General features: G+C 44.8%; 1 protein-coding gene across 1 annotated transcript; it reads right to left on the reverse strand.

Annotated features, from left to right (window-relative positions):
- Nucleotides 1–98: 98 nt before the first annotated feature.
- LOC124651168 (nascent polypeptide-associated complex subunit alpha, muscle-specific form-like) lies at nt 99–1725 on the reverse strand. The gene is made up of 3 exons (XM_047190303.1): nt 572–1725; nt 410–493; nt 99–229 (listed from the first exon to the last, which is right to left on the reverse strand). Exons 1-3 carry the CDS (start codon nt 1722–1724, stop codon nt 99–101), a joined length of 1368 nt encoding a protein of 455 aa, XP_047046259.1. The 5' UTR covers nt 1725.
- Between the last annotated feature and the right edge of the window lie 11138 nt (nt 1726–12863).

The raw sequence follows: 12863 nt of genomic DNA on the forward strand, positions 1-12863 counted from the left end.
CTTATTCTCGAGAAGGGAAGAATGTCAACCATATTGCAGCATTCAGGTGGCAAGAGCTCCTCAGGAAGTTTATGCAGAGACATCTGGTTTAGCTCGTTTCAACGGCGGGCTGGGAATGGCTGGAACGGCAGGCGCATGGCAAATGTGGGCTGTGTTGGTACTGATGGATGATCGGTGGGTGGAAGCTTGCCAAGTACATTCAGAGATTTCATCTTCTGGAGCTCCTTCCCTGAAGAGAACAGGTAAATAATTAATCATTAACAGATTCATGATGAATCAAACTTGAAGGAAAAAAAAAACAGATTCTCAGACCAAACTGCAGATGCATATGCGAAAATACAACTAGATACCAAACTGAAGCAATATTCCAATGCAAATTCAAGGCTGTAGAAATCAGATTAAAGAGTACCTTCTTCAATCAAGAGATTGACTGCTCGTTTCTCCAGCTCAATGGCATGCTTGCTCCGGCCAACAGATGACAAAGAGTGGAGCACTACAGTTAAGACACATGACACAATCTGTTAGATAGCAATTGTGGTAACTGTTGAAAACTAAGATAAAAATAACTTACTGCGAATATATTCTTCCTGTCCTGATTGCTCATTGCTTTTCAAGAATTCCTGCAACCGGAGAAACCTCTCTTTCCAATCTTGATTGCTTGATCTTTGCAAACTGGCCGGACTACGTGTTGTAGTAGTAGCTACAGCATCACGAGACGCTGTACTAGTAGCCGCAACATTACAGTGTGCCATAGTAACAGTTGTAAAGTTCTGAGGCACTGCGGCAGACACAACATTGCCGTGTGTTGGAGTAGCAGTATTAGCAGCTGTAAAGTTCTGAGGCATTGCAGTAGACACAACATTGCGCTGAGGCGGACTAGCAGTGCTAGCAGCTGTAAAGTTTTGAGGCATTGCAGTAGACAAAACACTGCGCTGAGGCGGACTAGGAGTGTTAGCAGCTGTGAAGTTCTGAGGCATTGCAGTAGACACAACATTGCGCCGAGGCGGACTAGCAGTGTTAGCAGCTGTAAAGTTCTGAGGCATTGCAGTAGACACAACATTGCGCTGCGGCAGACTAGCAGTATTAGAAGCTGTAAAGTTCTGAAGCATTGCAGTTGACACAACATTGCGCTGAGGCGGACTAGCAGCATTAACAGCTGCAAAGTTCTGAGGCATTGCAGTAGACACAACATTGCGCTGTGGCGGACTAGCAGTCACAGCAACACTAGGCTGAGCGGAAACCTTTCCTGGAGATTGCTTTGCAAAAGAAAGGTTAGCCGGCAAACTTGCAGAGTGCAAAGCAGGGATGGAAGCAGATGCAGCAGGAGATGCCGAAACAGGAGCTGATTGAGCATTAGGCACACTGTTCTGACGCTTCAAACTTTGTTCCTGCGGTCCACAAATACCAGGTTTCTTCGAGCTCAGAGAAGTAGCGCCTTCTGCTCCAGAAGTAGCGCCCCCTTTGCTTTGGTCGGTTTCAACCTTCCTACGCACATATACAAGATGACCATTTGCCCCTGGATTTCCTGGCACGTGATGGTTGGTTGGGCTCAAGGGGCCATTAGGTTGTGGCCTCTTGATGCCAACGGTCTCAGCAGCTTTGTCTTTAGGAAAAGGAGGAGCTCTGGCTTGCTGATTAACAGTAGCATTCTTGGACTGTTTAGGTGACTCCCTCAATGCTGCCTTTTTCTCCGAAATTGAGTGTGGGTTGTCACCAGCAGGCATGGTGCCTCTGCGGAGCTGCAGCTAATCAACCTGGAATCAAATATCTACCATCAGCAGTGAATTTACAAAGTAGGCACTATGGCCCAGAACTACGAATATCAGCAGCGAACAAGTCCAAGACATATCATCTTGTCAGGTCCATCTACAGCACTTAAACTCTATAATTTTTTTTGCCTACATCTGTTGTGCGGTTCCCAGCCACGATCTAATACCCACATCACGATTACTCGATCTTTGCTTATGCTTTTATCCAGAAAATACTAGTAGTATGGTTTTAAGTTCAGAGCACGGACGAAGAAATGGTCATACATTATACAATATACAAATAACAATTGGCTTCTTCTACCTAACTGGGACAAAGAATTTCAGATGTATCTAGCAACTGCTGAAACGATATAGCTTGTACTGGAAGCTCTGATTAGTGTATCCAGAAGAGCAATAGGAGAATGTGGAACATATCAAAACACTCGCTAACATGTAGTGGCATGCACACCATTCACATAACATTCTTAGTTTATGCAGATTCAGCTCACTTGGCCTATAGATACTCTTTAAAAAAAAAAATCCATCTATACATATACTGGAAAGACCCACTTCGTCTACGAAATGCAAACATGTCACAGCTAAGCACAAGATGTCCACTCTGCAGTCAGGCTAATGCTACGCATTATCGTGAAGGTGAAGTGATGCTTGCAGCTGGACATATTTGTGATTGTTGTCGAGAATTAAGATGATGCAGAATTGGTTGGAAGCACTCGTGTGTGTGGTCGGATTCAGGATAGCATCCTGAATCAGCAGTAGTGGTAGCTGCAATTCAGGACAATGGGCCTAAACTATCCAGAGTTAGCTCTACCTACAAGGAGATTAGGATGGTCGGAGCAGACATCCAAGGGTGGTGTGTTGCCAAGATATATACAGAGAGAGCAGAACAGTTCGGCTCATGAGCTAGCTGGTTTCGTTGGAAATAGGGGTAGCGCTGTCGTTATGTAGGAAACGAAATGTAACCTGTTTTCCAATTAGTAAAGCTCTGTTTCTCTCTCTCTCTTTAACCTAACAAAATGCTTAGATATTCGTTGTCAGGAATGATACCAAGATGTCGCAAATGACAACCAACTCGTGTAAGTTCACACGCCGTCTCCGACCCAGAGACGACGAACCCCGGACGGCATTCCAAGAACCGCGCCGGCGTCCGTCGCCGCGAAATGGCAATCGGATCGGGACGGAGGGCGAGGTCGGGTTGCGGAGGGGAGGAGACGGGATTCGGAGTAGTCAGCTCACCTGGTGGCCAGCGGGTCGGCGGGAGGCGGGCGGGTCCGGCCCGAGGAGGAAGAAGCTAGGGTTTATCGGAGCCCGTGGGGTTGGGGGAGCAGCTGCTGGACACTGGACTGGAGGAGAGTGGAGCTGGGGAAAGGGACAGGGAAGGTAGTTCGGCTGGAAGGAAGCAGCAGTAAGTGAGGACAATCTGGGCCTCTCGGGCCTGTGGAGAGAGTTCTGGCGTTTTGCGGCCCGTTATGTGTTTTTTTTTCTTGTCTCTGTTCCGGAAAAGGATTTTCGCCAGCAAAAAAAAAAGGTTTTCGTCGATTGTGTGTGCATAAAACCTCTTGTGAAGATTGTTGCCGGTCATGCTTGCATACGAAATTTTGTCCAATAAGAAGAAACTCCATCTCTCTTCAGGCTCTTCGCAGGAGGGACCCGAGCACAGGCAGTTCAGCTTCAGCATCCAGGTTGACATGCAGTGCCAGTGCATGGGGTGCGTCGGGAAGGTCGGTCGAGAAGGCCATGGCCTCCATTGGGAGCTTCGGAGTTAGTACGTAAGCACAGCCTGCCTGCCTGTCTCTTCTTGTTTGGTTTCCTTTTTTCCCCGTGAAAATATTTTGGTCGATGGCATTTTGCTTGATTTTGGGTTTGATAGGAGTCGACACGTCGGTAGGAGATGTTGATACTGGGGTTGTGGGTTGAGGCCGTGGCGGGGAAGGTGAATCCGGCGGAGCTTCGCCAATGGCTGAAGAGGAAGACAGGGAAGGATGTAAAGATCGTTTCCCCTGATCCACCAGTTGAGAATCATAAACAGGTATGTATCCCTAATGTCTAGTGCGGCACAGAATGGGGCTCCCTGATGTTCTCTGTTTTAGAAATGGATGTACTCACTGGATAATGGCAAGAAGGATCGTGTGTAATCTGTGCTTTACAGAGTACACAGATCAAACTGCATGAAAATATTGAAAGATACTAGGAAACCTTGGCGCGGCGGCACGCCGCGCCCGTTATTGTACATGTTTCTATGGTATTATATGTTACACATTTTTCTAAGATGACATGCATTGTAAATTATTATTAAGGGAGCCTTTGACCTCAGACACTTTTGGCCTAGCTACTTTTTATATAGAAGAAGAAATAATACTTTGATCCCAATACTACATAGACCATCAGAACACTTTTTCCCAATGAATATGGTAGCAACCAGTTTCATCTGAAGGAAGCACATCTCGTATATACCAAAACAAACACCTGTATTGCTATCCCACCAAATCTTTGATGACTTCTTAAAGAGAACAATGCCATCATCGTCAATAGACCCATCAGAAAATCTGAATAGGCACTATCAATTATATTCAGTCATGCTCTCGAAGTTGTACCTCCTCGTCGCCACCGGGGAAGTTCTAATGGTAACATCATAGCATCCTGGCAGATATTCCTACTTGTTCGTTACTCTGCTCATGAATTATGATGAAGTTCACATATTCTGCTTTAAATGGAAGATTTCATCTCATCAAGCTAAGAATCCATGCCATCCATCCATATATTTTATCAGCCTGCTATACATGTTGAATGGTCTATATCTCCTTGGACATGTTTATTGGAATTAAAATATCTGAAAAGGGCGTGCAGATTGAGAAGGAAAAATTGGTGTGTTACCAAGAGAAATCGTTCCCCTAGTGAGTAGAGTGTCGCACATAAATTAGATGGATACCATTCTCCTGAAAAAGCAAAAAACAGGAAACTGTTAACTGAATTCCAGCAGGCAGGATTCCAGGAAACTGATTTGGATCTACAAATCTCCGAGTTCATGTTATCATATATTTCTAAGTATCATTGTCTGAATATCACTGCATAATAATGAGTAGTACACTAATTTACTATCAACATGCCAGCAAACCAAAAGATCAACTTTACTCCCTCATGCAGGATGCAGCCCAGCACACTTAAACCGACACAACAAATTTATGCCCCAGAATAAGAAAAACTACTGACCCTATTCACACAATTACCATAGGCTAATTGAAAAAGCAAACACACTAATAGAATGTCTCCTCTTCACTCAAGTGAGAACTCATATATACCTCAGAGGTGGTAAAACCTGGAGTTTTCCAAGGCAAGCATCATTCTCATCAGTGAGAGGTACGGCTTTCTTGGACATTATAGAATACTGACATTGCATGCCTCCTCTGACGGGGGGATATGAAAAATATCACATGGGTTATCATATTTGAAGACCTGCTGGATAGAAAAAACATTGGTCTTTGACAAACGAAAGGATATGAGGCCATTGTTTCTTGCTACACAATTCGGCTATCACAAATATGAAGGCAGAATATAGTAGATTTGTTATTTTTGACAGTGCAGCTAGCGCTTCCAAGATCGATTCCTGACAGTGCATGTAGTGCTTCCAAGATCTAACTGAATCCCTCCACCCGAAGAAATTATCTGCAGTGGAAAGGTTTTACCATAATGAAGCTCCCTAATAAGATTTATCGAAGGTAATCCATGTCGATAATAATATATTATGCAAGTTCTTCATAATCAGGCCATGTTGATATCATTGCAGAATTGCCAACTGAACCAGCATCCTATTTAGAAGAAGAAATTTTCCAACTGAAGATGACTTTTCTCGTATACTCAAGTGGTCTCCAATCTATAAAAGCATGAACATGGTAAGCGTACATATTTTAGTACTCCACTATCAATAATATCACGTTGTATTGACCTTCAAGAATGGTATCTTTAAAGCATTGGAAATGAGCTATCGCTTGTGGACAAATCACTCGTATCTGAGAACTTTGCAGTTCTGGATCATGTGGTGCCCCATATTTGTGTTAAAAGCACCTGCGAAACTAACCCAAAATAAGCATTCGGTCATGCATGTCACCACACTCTAAAACGAACAGGAACGCATTATTATGCTCTTTAACCTTAATAGAGATTAGTTATGATGACTACCCAAAAATAGTAAAGGCTAATTAAGAATTAACCTGGAAAATAGTAATAAAACCATTCTAATTCTTAATTAGCCTTTCAGTTACAGAAATCAACACGTCGCTTCTCCTGGTTAGTTGCATTATTATGCTCTTCAGAGATACGAAGAGTTAGGATTACCTTGCAGTGCCGGGAAGTCACTTGAGGCGGTCGCCAAACCCGAGCACGGCGTTTACTGCTTCCTGCCGACGAAGGGATTGGGTAGGATGCAGGCATGTAGGTCCTTCTCGCTGTGGACGTGCAGCTCGACGGAGGTGTCCCTGCGCCTGAACGCCGGAGTGCAGAGCCTTGTGCAGCCCGGACCGTACGGCCGCCAGCACGTCCCACCTCGTGCACCACGTCCCGAGCCCACCCCGATCCGTGCGGCCGCCACCGCGTCCCCCTCCTGCGCCACGCCCCCGAAGCCACCCCACTCCTCCGCCTTAGAGTTCCCCGCTACGCACTCGACGGCCACCACCACCGCTGCCACCGCCACTACCGAATCTCGCTTTCTCTCCTGCTCCATGACCTCCTGCTGGCGAGGTCCCTTTCGATCGGGAGGTCATGGACGCGGTGATGTGGCGGGGCCCTGGCCCTGAGGCCACACGGTAGCATACGGAGGAGCGGCATCATCGGAGGCAACGTGGTTTCGTAGACAGATGTGGTGCCTCGCTGGTGGGGATTGTGGTCGGCAGCGTTGAGGCTTTGCGCTGCACGAGCGTCGTTACAGCTGCTAAAGGCTGGGAAGAAAACAACTTGCCTGGGCATGGGAAAACAATCGCGACGCCGATGAGCTAGGGGATTGAACACATCTGGACATTGGGACGGGGTGGTAATGGATTGGTGGAGATGAGAGGACATGGGGAAGAGAACGATGAGGCGAGGTAGAGAAGATGGAAGGGATGAGATTTTTCTGGAGAGGGTAAAAGCGGTGCGAGGTGGGAAATTTTCTCGATGTGGTCAAAGCGGTGCGCGGTGGGCCTAACGGAACAGGGTGACCGGGCGATACGGGAGCCAACAACGGAGAGATTGGAAGCAACTCAACGTGGTCAAGGGAAGAAACCGGGAGTTTACCGGTAACACGCATTAAACGCATAAGAAAAGAAAAATAAAAAATAAATTGCTCGGAGAGGGTCTCCATCTACAGTAAAAAATAGGCCAACGCGTCGACCATCGATTGGAGAAAAATCGTACGTCTACAGTGCCCCAAACGGTAAGAGCTAGCTAAACTGTAAAACTTTTATATAGGGTATAATTGGGCTAAAACTACGTAAAACTGAGAAATCTAGATGTCGAACACTGAACTTGCAAGGCTGACAGTTTTTAACAGTTCAGGGAGTGACTTGTTTCCTATCCAGACTGATCAAAGTGTATTGAGTGCTTGCTAGAAGGATAGAACAAAGATCCAACTGTATGAAACATAAGATGGTGAAAAGGTAATGGGGATAAAAACCATGCAAAAACACGCACCAATCTGCAGGTCCAAACACTAAACTTGAACGGCTGACAGATTTAAATTCTTCAGGGAGTGACTGGGCTCCTATTTCCACAGCTCTAATCAAACCACTACTTGCTTGCAGAAAATGATATTGGTTCTGGCCTCCTGGGAGGCAGGCACTGAGGCAGTGCAAGAACTGGAGACACTACACCTTCAGCTCCGCCGCTACCGGAAGACTTGTCCCGTGCTCTAGCACCATCAAGAGTTCAGTCTGGCCATGAGGATCTGCATCTGATCGAAGAGAAGATCAGGGAACTCGAGAAGGTCAGGGATACACTGAAAATCAAGAATCTGAAGAACGAGCTGACTGCAACCAAGTGTGAGCTCAAACAGTCAAGGGAAGTGATCAGAAATAGTAAGAAGGCTCTGCTAGATAGTGCTCTAAGTCAGCTCAAAGTGTACGAGAAACTTGCAGCACGTCATGGTTTCGCTATTTTTTTATTTCTTTTTGCGGGTAATGGTTTCACTATTATACTCTACTCTATGGTATGTTCAGTGTATATCTTTTTGTTAGCTAGTATGCAGACTGAAACTTTCATGAGGTTTTCATGCATCTCTGAAGCCTGATGTATTGTTGTTTCAAGTGTTGACAGGTCATGGGATTGGGGTGTAAATTTCCATGCGACTACATCAGTCGGTGACCCTACTTGATCTTTCACTGCATATCATATAACTTTTTACTGAAATATGATTCAGGAGCACTGCAGAGTTAGTTCTGTTTAGATAGAAGCTAAGTTTCAGTGACCTTGCAACACAGCAAACTACATGCATTAGAGCCAGAGTGCAGTCGATAATAATAGGAAAATTTGAAAGATGAAGATTCCGTTTTAAAGCTGCTAGTCAAATGTTTAGTCAAAGTTAAATGGTCAAGTACTACATTCACAGTTTTAACGATGCATCACTGTGCTAGCATGACCATGTCGATGCCACCAGGTACACATTTGAAGTCTCCAAGTCTTCCCTTTCATATTCGCAAAAAAAAAACTTTCCACGGAGCAGATTATAGACTCGGTGCTAGAGGAGTTCAGCCTTTGGTGGGCGGCGAGAGGAGGAGAGCCGAGAGGCATGCTGCGAGAGTAGGTTCCTAGGCTTGGTGGTGTGTGTGGGTTGGCCACGGATAGATGTTCGCATCCGCCGTTGGTCTCTTGTAATTTGTTTGCTACTTCTATAAAGATTTGGCACGCGAAATCTTGTAAAACAAGAGAATATACTAAAGTGAACACTAGTAGAAAACATGTCTTTCGTTCGGAGTTGTCTGGAGCATTAGTTCCGGTCGTGTTTGGATCCGAGACTAATGTGAGCATTAGTCCGGTTCGAACGGCTAGGACGCCGAAATGTTTTAGTCCCGGTTCATAACGGGACCTTTAGTCCCGGTTGGAGACACCAACCGGAAATAAAAGGGTTGTGGCGGTGTGAACACCCCCATGATTAGGGTTAGACAAATACCAGATCTTCGTCTGACATAAGATTAACCTAGAGCTTGAGAGCCTACAGTGAGAGAACCGGTAACACAACAGGGACTCTACGACTCAAAGAAGTAATAAAAGCTCATAACAGAGCAAAGAACCAAAATATTACAAGCAGAGGTCACTAACCTAACATTACATCAATCAACAAAAGCGAAGTTATGCTATTAGACATAGCAAGATAGCAAAAGGCCTAAGAGGCCAGGAGCATAACAGCGACGTCCCAGCCCATAGATTCCAGGCTACCACCAGAGAACCCCAAGCTACTCGTCGATGTCAATCTAGAAACCACCATCTGATAGAGCGACTTCATCTGCAGCAGCCATGTAACAAGCTGAGTACAGGGACTCGGCATAGACTTAATGCAACTTGTTAGCAAAGCGAGTATGCGGGATTTCTGTAGAGCTATTTTGCATAAAGCCAGTTTTTCTTTTGTTAAACAAGAGGAATAAGAAGCTCGACTACTCGGAACCATTAAACGGGGATAGGAGAGCGATCATCATATTGTATCCACCAATCTTCATCAGCTCGAACCACTATCCTCAGATCACCCCCTCAACACCTCCGGAGAAGGCATCCGTAAACACACATTGATGGCCAAGTTTTACAATTAGGTTAAAGTTATCTATGATCACAAAATCCATTCTCAAGTCGTCCATAAACGTGGACACGGCTTTTCAAAAAGATTTATAACCCTAAAGGGTTGCACAACTTTACCCACATGTACCAACCGACTCATAATGCCAGAATCATTAGCTCTCTTCCCTGGAAAGCCGACAAAGGGTGGTTGACCACGACCTTTACCTTACTGTCGCCTAGACCATGAGTCATGCGCTAAGGATTGTTCCGCCGTAACGGTTCAAGTCCCGAAGTCGGTCCTTAACGATGTGAAGCGAAGTAGGTTTCCCCAGGGACTCTAACCCCAGCCACTACAACCACGTTTACCTACTTGCTATGCACCTTTCCCCCCCCAAAAAATGCAATGCATATGTCCAAATAATGCCCAAATATGTGACTCGTGGAATCGACTAGGAAAGTTAGTAAGTCGAGAGGGTACCATAATAGGGCCTCGTGTGGTTGTACGCCCAGTCTTGGTTCAAGAGGCGAGAACTTGGATCCTAGGTTCGGCACAAATGAAACAACCCACCACATCCCAATGCGGTCTCTCGTCTGAGCCTTTAGTCATGTTTAAACAAACATCTCCATACTTACCACGTTAACCTGTCATGCTAGTTTCATTTTCGTGTAAGGCTCCAGTCCGAAGACCGGAGTAAAAGCGTAACAAACTAAGCATGCCTAAGCATAAAGATATAAATGCTTTAACGATGCACACATGCCAAACCTAGTTATGCTAGGAGCAGTGGATCACGGATTTGAGGCTACAAGGATGGAACATGCAACGAATAGGATAACTCTACCTATCGATAAAAGACATTTAAATCGTATGCAAGATGTAGGAACCAGAAGTAAAAGCATTTCGAAGTCATATGTGAACAGGTTAGGGCTTTCCTTATCCTTCATCGAGCAAGTATTGATCTTCGATGTCGTAAATCTTCATCTTCATCGACATGTGCTCTATTGATCACGAAAAATCAAACACCGAAAAAGGCAAAACAACAATCAACACATTCATCGATGCAATGCGCATACAAGGATGATGGCATGACATATTAATAGTATTGTAATTAACCCAATAACATGCTCATCAATTTAAATGGGGTTGAAAGGCATAATACATTGCATTTCAATAAACCCCAGATATAAAAGAAGGGTCCATATTGTTCTTCTATTATAAACATGGTTCAAAGTTATTTAACAATGCATGATTTTGATATTAAAATGTAGATCTCATTTTTCCTAAGTTTTTGATATATTATACATATTTTCTGATTTAAAATGAATTAGTTATTGATTTTACAAGTTTTATTCATTTTTATATAATTTATGGAAAATATTAATGTCTAACATGCCGGACCCACTGTCGGGGTTTTATTAATTTAAAGTGAATTTCGGAAAATATTAAAACTCTGACGAGGGGGACCCACCTGTCATATATTTACTCATCTTAGAAAACATTTTAATAAAAAAGAAAATTGGCAGCGGGGCCCATCGCAGTCAACAGCCGGTGGTCAACCACAGCGGACAACGCCGGCGAGCACACCGTGGCAGTGCTGCAGCGCACGAGCGGACGCGCATAAGGGCGCATTCAGGGGAGGAGAGCGAGGCGAACCACCTAGTGGTGGCGCCTGATGTCTACGGGTGCTTCTATTCTTGTAGACAGTGTTGGGCCTCCAAGAGCAGAGGTTTGTAGAACAACCGCAAGTTTTCCCTTAAGTGGATCACCCAAGGTTTATCGAACTCAGGGAGGAAGAGGTCAAAGATATCCCTCTCAAGCAACCCTGCGATCACAATGCAAGAAGTCTCTTGTGTCCCCAACACACCTAATACACTTGTCAGATGTATAGGTGCACTAGTTCGGCGAAGAGATAGTAAAACACAGGTGGTATAGATGGTGGTAATATTGCAGAAAGTAAAGATGCAGTAAAACAGTAAACAAGCAGCGCCAGAAAATAGCTTGCTGGCGTAGGGAGCAATTCTTTGTGGTGGAAACAAGGCCTAGGGATCATACTTTCACTAGTGGACACTCTCAACATTGATCACATAATAAATAAGTTCTCTTTCCTTTGTGCTACATATACTCTTGTTTGATAATGAACACCATTCGTTGCGTAGGATTACACGAACCCTCAATGCCGGAGTTAACAAGCTCCACAACATTCGATATTCATGTTTAAGTAACCTTAGAGCATAATAGATCTTTGCAAAATAGACCGAGTACTAACATAGCATACACACTGTCACCTTTACACTATGAAGGGGGAATAAATCACATCAATACTATCATAGCGATAATCAACTCCATAACCTACAAGAGATTATGATCATAATCTACGACAAGAACTACACGATGCACACACTATCACCATTACACCATGCAGGAGGAATAGACTACTTTAATAACATCACATGAGTAGCACATAGACTAGTAGCGATACAAAGCACATTGCAATCATAAAGGGATATAAATAAGCACTTCACTATGCCATTCATAACGAGTGAATAAGTATTCCGTGAAATATAGCCTAAGAGACCCACACGGTGCACACACTCGTCACCTTTACACACGTGGGACAAGGAGTCTCCGGAGATCACATAAGTAAAACCCACTTGACTAGCATAATGACATCTAGATTACAAGCATCATCATATGAATCTCAATCATGTAAGGCAGCTCATGAGATTATTGTATTGAAGTACATAGGAGAGAGATTAACCACATAGCTACCGGTACAACCCCGAGCCTCGATGGAGAACTACTCCCTCCTCATGGGAGCAGCAGCGGTGATGAAGATGGCGGTGGAGATGGCAGCGGTGTCGATGGAGAAGCCTTCCGCGGGCACTTCCCCGTCCCGGCGGCGTGTCGGAACAGAGACTCCTGTCCCCCAGATCTTGGCTTCGTGATGGCGGCGGCTCTGGAACTTTTCTCGTACCGTGGCTTATTCGTATCGGGTTTTAGGTCAGGGACCTTTATATGGGCGAAGAGGCGGCGTCAGAAGGTCAACGAGGCGACGACACACTAGGGGCCCCCCCTGGGCCGCGCCGGGGTGGTGTCTGGTGGCCCAGTGGCCCCCCTCTGGTCCCTCTCGGGTGTTCTGGAAGCTTCGCGTGATCCTAAGATGTTGGGCGTTGATTTCGTCCGATTCCGAGAATATTTCCTTACTAGGATTTCTGAAACCAAAAACAGCAGAAAACAGGAACTGGCACTTCGGCATCTCGTCAATAGGTTAGTTTCAGAAAACGCATAATAATGACATATAATGTGTATAAAACATGTAGGTATCATCAATAAAGTAGCATGGAACATAAGAAATTATAGATACA

This window comes from Lolium rigidum, chromosome 5 (genome assembly GCF_022539505.1).
Source record: "Lolium rigidum isolate FL_2022 chromosome 5, APGP_CSIRO_Lrig_0.1, whole genome shotgun sequence".
Classification (NCBI taxonomy): Eukaryota; Viridiplantae; Streptophyta; class Magnoliopsida; order Poales; family Poaceae; genus Lolium; species Lolium rigidum.

Bases quoted from the DNA above. Each gene is read 5' to 3' on its own strand.
- LOC124651168 (XM_047190303.1), bottom strand. From the start codon at position 1,724: ATGCCTGCTGGTGACAACCCACACTCAATTTCGGAGAAAAAGGCAGCA. The intron at 494-571 runs GTAAGTTATTTT...TCTTAACTGTAG, and splicing joins ACAGGAAGAATATATTCGCA to TGCTCCACTCTTTGTCATCT. The intron at 230-409 runs GTACTCTTTAAT...TGTTCTCTTCAG, and splicing joins CAATCTCTTGATTGAAGAAG to GGAAGGAGCTCCAGAAGATG.